Source organism: Oncorhynchus tshawytscha, linkage group LG02 (genome assembly GCF_018296145.1).
Source record: "Oncorhynchus tshawytscha isolate Ot180627B linkage group LG02, Otsh_v2.0, whole genome shotgun sequence".
NCBI classification, from domain to species: domain Eukaryota; kingdom Metazoa; phylum Chordata; class Actinopteri; order Salmoniformes; family Salmonidae; genus Oncorhynchus; species Oncorhynchus tshawytscha.
Window position 1 is genome coordinate 30,700,910 of NC_056430.1, and position 9,970 is coordinate 30,710,879.

The following is a 9,970-nucleotide window of genomic DNA, read 5'->3' on the forward strand; positions in this document are numbered from 1 at the left end:
CCATAAACCCCCTTTTCCTTTCCTTACCCACCTTTCACCCTCTCCTCCTCTCTCTACTCTCTTCTCCAGCTGTGATATATGTTGTTATCTCCAATGGAACAGTGGAGCCCAGCCAACAACCCCCTCACTCCCCAATGACCAGCCCCAGTTCTGCGAACTCTGTGGACAGTCAGTATCATGATGTATCAGAGGCATACAGGCTGTGGTATGCCGTCCAAGGGGTCAGGTTGCAGAGTTAGGTAATGCAGCCCCGTTTGCCCACTGTAGCTTAAATGAAACCGCTGTGCATATAGAGGGCTGTGAAAAAGTACTTCCCCCCTTTCTGATTGTATCTATTTTTGCATATTTTTGATACTGAATGTTATCAGATCTTCAACCAAAACCTAATATTAGATCAAATGAACCTAAGTTACCAAATAAACAAAATTGATACTTATTTCATTTATTGAATTAACAAAGTTACGCAACACCCAATTCCCCTGTGTGAAAAAGTAATTGCCCCCTTACACTCAATAACTGGCTGTGCCACCTTTAGCTGCAATGACTGCAACCAAACGCTTCCTGTAGTTGTTGATCAGTCTCTCACGACACTGTGGAGGGATTTTGGCCCACTCTTCCATGCAGAACTGCTTTACCTTAACAACACGTGTGGCTTTTCAAGCATTAACTGCTGGTTTCAAGTCCTGCCACAACATCTCAATTGGGATTAGGGGTCATGGGTCCCATTATGCCTGGCGAGAACCAAACACTGAATTCTACACTAAGACCCTCATACCAGCATTCAAGTGTAGTGGTGGTAGTGTGATGATTTGGGGATGCTTTGCTGCCTCAGGACCTGGACGACTTTCCTTAATAGACGGAACCATGAACTCTGCTCTGTATCAGAGAATTCTACAGGAGAATATCAGGCCTCAAATCAAATTTTATTTGCCACATGCGCCAAATACAACAGGTGTTGATCTTACAGTGAAATGCTTACTTATAAGCCCTTAACCAACAATGCAATTTTCAGAAAAAAACAGAAAAAACAATTAATTAAGGAATATGTCTCTCATCCGTCTTTCTGTCTGCCTTACACTGTGGCATCGGATGATGTGCAGATGACCAATATAAAACAGCAAGGTGAGACGTGGGTTCAGCCTCAGTGCCTCAAAAACAGACAAACAATCTACAATCTATCATTTTGACCCCTAGCTTTAAAAATAAGTATTTCTTGTTAAATAAGATATCTTTCTCTGAGCAACTGTATTAATATAAAATAACATAATTTACCAATATTTTTGAACACACGATATAGCTCAGTGTTTGAATTATTTATCTTATACAGTCATTTTTGCTAATCTTTAAAAAGGGTGTCAATAATGTCAGACCCCACTGTATGTATCAGATGATCCATTCTGGAGAGGAGCAGGGAGTTGTGGGACGGTGCTGCACTGCACTCTAACCTGGCTTGGTCTCAATAAACTAAACAAGCTTCCTTTCCTTGTGCCCATTCCTCAATGATCTCTGATCTGGCAGAAAATGTAAGTTTAAAGCAAATATTTAGTAGAAATAGGAAGGTGATGAGAGACATCCATTTTGTCATTCATGATAGTGTGTGTGACAAGAGCTTAGCAGATCAATTAAATGACTGTTAGCACAGAGATTGTTAGCATAGAGATTATATCTTTATTATCTTCTGTGGATAACATTCCAGATTAAAATGAGAGAGACAGCTGGATTTACCAGATTATGAGGCTAAATCAGATCCACAGGCGACCAAGCCCACACTCTGGTTTCCCACAGGCGACCAAGCCCACACTCTGGTTTCCCACAGGCGACCAAGCCCACACTCTGGTTTCACACTGGCTCCTGTGGATGTGGTTGACCGAAAATGGCCTCCCTTGGGCAGAAAGGGCTTGGCTGTTGTGAGGCCTTTGTGTTGATTGTGTTTTCCTGTTTACGGTTTCCTATATTTTTAGATTGTTTGTTTGTTTTTGAGGCACTGAGGCTGAACCCACGTCTCGCCTTGCTGTTTTATATTGGTCATCTGCACGTCATCCGATGCCACAGTGTAAGGCAGACAGAAAGACGGATGAGAGACAGATAGCTAGGATAAATTCCACAAACCAGCAGACAAACAAGTTACCACACATATTTACACTATTTAATCTGTGAATGTCAATAAACTGTGTCTAACACTATCTGGGGTGGGGTGTTCTCCCTTTCTACTGGAAGCATCACCCTCCTTCCAGACAAACATAAAAACAACCATTGCACCAGTCTTGACCTTTGACATACCTAGGAATGTAAACACAAAAATCACATCCAATGAAGAACAAATCTGTGACCTGTCCTCTCAATGACCTACAGTAACCAGTGGTGGAAAACGTTCTAAATGGGGTAAAATGTAACGAGTACTTTTGAGTGTCAGGCAAAATTTATGGGAGTAAAAAGTAGATATTGTATTTAGGAATGTAGTGGAGTAAAAGTAAAAATTGTCAAAAATATGAATAAATAAAGTACAAATAGCCCAAAAAACTACAGTACTTAAGAAGTACTTATAAATATTTTTACCACTGACAGTAAGTGTCCATTTCAGAGGACCACTTCAGCTAGGGCCATTTCAGCAAGCCCACTGCTCATGGATTGGCATTGACAGACAGTCTTGGGACACTGTGCCTTGAGGTATGGGGTTGAAAGACAGTACTGAACCAATGACGTTTATAAACCTTGGTTTGTTGATGCAAAATTTTGGCCATTGAAAGGCTTTAAAGCCACGAGTCGACCATATTGGCACTCCCCAGTAGAAGCTGTCCTCCATAGTAATTCATGGAATTCTATAGTATTTAAATTAAATGATTCAAGTATTTAAGTATTGTTGTTGTTGTAGTGGGGACAGTAACATTCCTAATCTCTCAAAATTATACTTTAAGGAATTTTGTGTGTGTTTTTTTTCATGTTTTATGTTTTTTTATGTTCTTTTTTAATGTTTAGCAGACATAATATAATTGAAATGTATGCATTAAGGTGACTGTAATAAAATACAATGGCAAGAGAAAGTATGTGAACCATTTGGAATTTCCTGGATTACTGCATAAATTTGACATAAAATTTGTTCTGAACTTCATCTAAGTCACAACAATAGACAAACATAGTGTGCTTAAACTAATAACACAAATTATTGTATTTTTCTTGTCTATATTGAATGCATAATTTAAACATTCAGGTTGGAAAAAGTGTAGTTTGGAAAAATTATGTAAACCCCTAGGATAATGACTTCTCCAAAAGCTATTTGGAGTCAGGAGTCAACTAACCTGGAGTCGAATCAATGAGATGTGATTGGAGATTTTGGTTAGAGCTGCCCTGCCCCATAAAAAACACTCACAACATTTGAGTTTACTATTCACAAGATCCGCAACTACAGAAAACATTTGGTTGAGGTTATTGCTGCCAAAGGAGGGTGAACCTGTTATTAAATCCAAGGGATCAAATACTTTTTCCAACCTGCACTGTGAAAGTTTACACAGTGTGTTCAATAAAGACATGAAAAATGATCATTGTTTGTGTGTTATTAGTTTAAGCAGAATGTGTGTCTATTGTTGTGACTTAGATGAAGATCAGATTAAATTTGATGACAAATTTATGCAGAAAACCAGGTCATTCTAAAGGGTTCACATACTTTTTCTTCCCACTGTAAATGTGGCAAAAACTAATGTAGATATTAAGAAATATATTTCTATATCAACACAGCGCCCATTACCAATCATCTAGTGTATTTATAAATCAGTCCCTTCCTTTTCCATACTGTCCTGTGTTGTCTATCCTGGGCAACTCTGGCGGATTTGGGCTAGAGGGTGTGTGTGTGCATATGGTTGTGTGTTTGTGTGTAAAGGGGGAAACTAAGTGAAGTTAAAGAGGTGGGTCACATTTTACACAGACATTGTAGAGAACACTGTTGAGAACATGTACATGCATCACCCTGGGCAACCATTACCTTTCCAGAGGCTGAGCCAAGGGGCAACACACACACACACACTGAGGGGATGAGATATTTTGCATCTACCATCTACCACATCTGAGTCAGAGCCAGCTTGCTTAATTAATGAGATAATGAGAGAGAGAGAGAGAGAGAGAGAGAGAGAGAGAATTGCCTCCTGCAAGGGCAGAAGGGGATTAGCTGAGTTAGCAGTTAGCAGTGTCAAGGGAGGGGAATTAGAATGTGATAGAATCTACTAGACAAGCTTCTAGAACCATTCATTATACTGACAACATTGTCATTATTATGTCTCTTCACATAGGGAATGATATAACTTTCTCTTATCTTTATCATCACAGCTGTTGTTATTGACTCTGAGTTTAACAATTGCTTAGATGAATCAACATGATATGAACGAATTAGAAAATGAGAGAGGTAGACAGACAAGGAGAGAGAAAAATTCTGAAGTGAACAATTTCTGAGCGCTGGTTGAACAATTCCTGAGTGAACAATTCCTGATTAGAGGGCATGACATGGTTAACGGCATGAGAGTGCAGGCTTTAAACCGCAGTAAGGCAGTAATCTGTCCTTATAACAACAGTTATAACACTAGAACCACTCCCACCTCACAGGTAGGCACTTTCTCTCTCTCTCTCTCTCTCTCTGTGTTCATTCCACTCCCTACTTACCCCTCTCCTCTCCTTCTCCCTCCCTCCTTCCCCCTCTCCACCTTCCCTCTCTCTCTCTCTCTCTCTCTCTCTCTCTCTCTGTGTTCATTCCACTCCCTACTTACCCCTCTCCTCTCCTTCTCCCTCCCTCCTTCCCCCTCTCCACCTTCCCTCTCTCTCTCTGTGTTCATTCCACTCCCTACTTACCCCTCTCCTCTCCTTCTCCCTCCCTCCTTCCCCCTCTCCACCTTCCCCCTCTCTCTCTCTCTCTCTCTCTCTCTCTCTGTGTTCATTCCACTCCCTACTTACCCCTCTCCTCTCCTTCTCCCCTCTCCACCTTCCCTCTCTCTCTCTCTCTCTCTCTCTCTCTCTCTCTGTGTTCATTCCACTCCCTACTTACCCCTCTCCTCTCCTTCTCCCTCCCTCCTTCCCCCTCTCTGCCTTCCCTCTCTCTCTCGCTCTGTGTTCATTCCACTCCCTACTTACCCCTCTCCTCTCCTTCCCTCCTTCCCCCTCTCCGCCTTCTCTCTCCCTCTCTCTCTCTCTCTCGCTCTGTGTTCATTCCACTCCCTACTTACCCCTCTCCTCTCCTTCTCCCCCACCCCCTCCGCCTTCCCCCCTCTCTCTCTCTGTCCAGAGTTCCTGGGGTACACCATGTTGGCATCAAAATGGGTAGTCAGAGCCAGAGCTTGGTCTCCCAGCAACCAGGCACCTCCAGCTTTATCTGTAGCAGAGGCTGACCTTAAAGAAATATATGACCTGCCAGGTGCCCAGGACCGTATTTTTACACTGTACACACTTGTACGCAAGTGTTCACACACACATGTACCAACAATAACACCCACACCATGTGTTCACACACACACACACACACACATACCAACAATAACACCCACACCCAGTTTACACCAGGCAAGTCAATAGGAAAGTGGGAAGGAGAGTAATTATAAGTTAGTTGAATTGTTTTCCCTGTGGCTCTCAGAACCCAGCGGTTCTGTTGTTGGTCTCCTTCGGGTTACAGTCAGCTACAGTGGCTGAAATAACCACTATACTTTACAGCTGCATGCACATACTATCCTCTGTTCCACTCTATGTGTTATTCTATTCTGTTCTGCTATATTCTTTTTTATCAGAACCATGAGGATAAACCTATGTGTTTGAGTCTCTGTCTCAGCAGTATTCACAGATATGTCAGATAAATCAACAGACAAGTCTTTATTAAACGGCCCGGCTGTCCTCTCTACCTCCTCAACCTCCCCTCCCCCTTCCAAGAACAGACTGTGTTCCAACATGTGCCAGGTGGGGGGTGAAGGGGTCATATGTTACGTAGATACTCCCATGGTCTCCGATAACCTCCCATTCTGTCCATCATCAGAGCTGAGCTGTCACATTGGCTGGCAGGAAAGGGATTGACGGGCGCTGGGCCAATCTGACTCGAACCAAGCAGTTCATTGAAACATGCCCAAGACCAGCCCCTTAGTAGTCATCGCTCATTTATCACACAATGACAGCAGCTTAGGCCAAACATTGCAATGCTATTTAGTTTAGGTTTAGTTATGCATACTAATATAATAATATATGTGACTAAATCAATCAGACAGGCAACAGTGTCTATTCCACTTCCTCCCTCCCTTGTGTCAGTGACAAGCATGACTAACAACATGAATGTAGCAATAGCCTGAACACTGGGCCCTTATTGTCTTAATAGGACTGGGACTGTAGTGACTACTAGATTGTGGATGAGGTAGCATAAGCACATCACAGTACAGTTCCTGACACAGGGAATAGTGTTGTCTATAGCCTACAGGTGGAAAAGAACTATGTCTCAACATTCTGTTTCTTAGTCCATACTGCAGATTGAATCAGTAGGTTCAGGAGTTTTTATCTGACCATGTGACCTGTCACATCAGAAATAAATTGGTGTGAATCAAAACAGGGTAGACACTAATCAGAATCCTAGGGACAACCCTACCCTAAACCCTAACCATTACCTTCACCGTTTAAAATGTCTTCTTCAATGGGGTGACGTCGGAGTTAGGTTGTCCCAAGCATCCCGATTAGCAATAAACATCAAAATAGTCTCTCCTCACCTGAACGATGTCCAGCACCATACCCGCCGCCACTGTCCCGAACCCGGCCAGCAGGAACGGTAAGACCACCTGGAGGCCAATAGAGAAGGAGGTCTCCTTCAATGGCGCCGGTGGCTCTGGGCTCTGGTCAGTGCTTATGTCGTCACTCTCATTGCTCTGGCTGGCGTTCTCCAGGAGAGCGTCCTCCTCGCGCTGGCCCTTGGCATTCGCCCTACAGTCTATCACCACTATCTCCCGGTCCTCATCTCCTGGTTCACCAGACCTGTCCGTGACGGATGTCACCTCCGTGAGCTCGTACTCGCCCCTCTCCTCCGGTCTCATCTCCTCGGGGTCCTCGGTGAGGATGGCTGGGTGAACGGAGCCGTTGGAGTGGAGGTATGCTGGTGGCACCACTTCCTTCTTCATCTCTATCGCCCCCGATGACATGTCGATGTCCAACGGTTTGTCTTGATCTTTCGACCAAAGTACCATGCGGAACCTTTTGGGGACAGTAGACTGAATGACAAATATAGGTTATGGCCAAAAGGTGTGGGAAGTTTAATTGAGTTTAGATTTCCCTTGATCGGTTTTTTATAACCTGATCTCACAACATAATTTATCCCATTAAAAAATGCAGGTGAGTGGCACTCAGGTGTGGTCACGAACGCGAAATTATGTGGTAATAAAAAAACGATTCAAGGGCGCAACTAGGCTACTCTTGCGTCTGCAAAGGCAGGTGTGAGTCGCCGCTCTCCCCCAGGCGTGCGTACCCTCTTGCCGGTGCTTCGGGAGAAGCTTGAGTATGTTCTCCATTCACTGCGTGCTCAAGGTAGGCAGATGGATAGAAGAATGAAACATATATTTTCCAAAAAGATATCAAAAACAAAGAAACAAACAAATTGTTATCTGGTCAATGTTATCTGATAGCATAATCTGGTCAATAACGTCTGGTAGCCAAAGGGTATTGAAAAGTTGGTCTTAAAAGGTAAATGAAGTAGCCTAGGTCCAGTTGTTATTTTCAGAAAGTCATCCAAGAGCGCAGTCCAGTCCTGCACGCACTCTGACAGTTCTCTCAAGACTAGCTCGCGCCAGTCGGTGTCCGGGGCTGGGAAGGTCTCACCTTACACCACGTGGTTATTTTATGAAGAGTATTTAAAGATCTGCAGCACGGATAGGGTTACTGAACTGCGGAAAAGTACTTATCCTCCAGCGCTCTGGCCACGGTTCTCCTGAAAGAGAAGAGATTAAGAATAACGTTTATGCATAGGCTACATAGGCTTCTGTCTCTTTCACATGAAATATTAGCTTTACAAAATTGATTCAAACTGTTTTATTGGCTTTTGTAGCCATTTGCCTTTAAATGGCATTATTGCGCGCAAATGTCCAATGGAATGGACATGGCAATACTGAATGTATTTGGTAGGCACTGGTGAGATATTTAAAAATACAATTTTAGGCTGTTTGCCTATGTTATTCTCAAACGGGTGATATCCATATCAATAGGCCTACATTGTTACCTAATTCCACAGCGGCATCATTTCTTGACATGATCATGATCTATGGATGAACAGAACCCTTAAACACTTAGGCTCTAGCCCACCTAAATCATCATTTACTTTCAGCTGTCTACTTCAAGATGAGTTTACTAAGGTTCGGCTAACCGTTAAAAGCGGTGTTTTGTGCCAACACCTCTCCACGCTTTACACTCTTGTTTGGCGTTGTGAAGAGGGGTTGCCTATAGGAACGTTTACAAACGGGTATATATACAGGATACAGCGCCAAACATGTAATTTCCTCTGACCGGCTATAAATAATCTGCCTTCAATCAAGGTGTACATCCTCGAACACTGATTCTCTCCCAGCATGTTACGACATCCGTAGAGGATACGCTGAAACGGCAGTGCGCATTTGGTTTCCCCCCTGGTCCGGGAACAATCCTTTGCTCTGTTTAGTAGTCAAGACCAATACCCCGCAGCCCAACATGGCAAAGGCGTAAATTAGTACAAGCTTGGTCGTAGCTGAATAGGGGGAACCCTCCTGTTTTAGTAATAATTCCAACACCATAGCTGTATTAAATGACAGATCATGTGGATTTTTTTCTCTCAAAGTGTAGCCAGCCCAGTTATGTCTAATGAAATAGTTCAAGCAACTGGCTTGACAGATAAACTAGCCATAACATAACGCTAACATGAGGCAGGAAATATTATCTGAAGTGGCCATGACAACAACAAAAAATATTCCCTTACCGATAATAAACATTTATTCACAGAGAGAGAGAGAGAGAGAGAGGGAGAGAGAGCGAGACAGAGAGAGAGCGAGACAGAGAGAGAGAGAGAGAGAGAGGGGGGGGTGCAGTGAGTAATAAAACATGAAAATAGTCTATGGTCAGCATCCCCATCCAATAGGTCTGGATCGGTACCAGCACATCAGGTTTAACAGACAGTTCTTTACCTAAACCGCGTAGATCCACAGAGGAGACGAGAGAACTCAAAACAGAAGCAGAACAGAGGGCACTGCTGAACGCCACAACGGTTGTCTCATATCCTGCACTCGGTTATAATGTGTGCTGCAGCCTGTGTGGGCGCAGGTGTGCATGCCTTATGTACGGTAACGGCCCGTACCAGGCTTAATCGTTAACCCCGAGTGGTTAAGGCTGTCACTTTCCGACCGTCACATTGTTCCATTCAGAAGAACCATGCGAGCCGCTACATGCGCATCTACTGTATAAACCACATCCTGGAATAGGAAATCACAAGGCGGGTCCACCAGAGATGACGTGAGCACGTGTGCGTGAGAGCCCCCTCCTGCTTCCCCCTGTTTATAAATTAATGTTTATATTTTCTCCATGAACGGTTGAGCCACGTCTCTGTCCGATAAGCACGGAAGTGATTTGATCTATCCCTGCCAATCACACCCATGGAGCGAAGAGTTGGGATGGTTATAGACTGGATTCTTCATTGCATCTGAAGTGGACTTTCAGATAACCCTTTCACCAACACATCCTTATATAACTGGATTGGTCATCGACATGCTCATTCAGAAGTACACATAAACAATACAGGATTAGGATGATATTCTAATATCCTTATAGTACACTAGTAGAGATCATAGACAATAGCACAGGGGAAATGGTATTGAGCCCAGGTCATCTGTACTTTCCAACACCTTGAAAGTGAGCTAAAACTTAGGCATTCACAGAATTACGTCAACTATAATTTGACCTCAGTAACTGATAGGCTAGATATCAACTATGTGACTCAGGTCAAGGCACCAAT

At 43.4% G+C, this 9,970-nt stretch overlaps 1 protein-coding gene across 1 annotated transcript in view; it reads right to left on the reverse strand.

Moving 5' to 3' along the window:
* Positions 1–9,434, reverse strand: part of LOC112262939 (solute carrier family 41 member 1) — a 31,079-nt gene extending 21,645 nt beyond the window's left edge. Inside the window, exons 1-2 of the mRNA XM_024438826.2 lie at positions 9,147–9,434; positions 6,717–7,924 (exon numbers count right to left, since the gene is read on the reverse strand). Of these exons, the coding sequence (XP_024294594.2) occupies positions 6,717–7,187 (471 nt within the window). The 5' untranslated portion in view covers positions 7,188–7,924; positions 9,147–9,434. The remainder of the gene's footprint in view (positions 1–6,716; positions 7,925–9,146) is intronic.
* Positions 9,435–9,970: the final 536 nt, after the last annotated feature.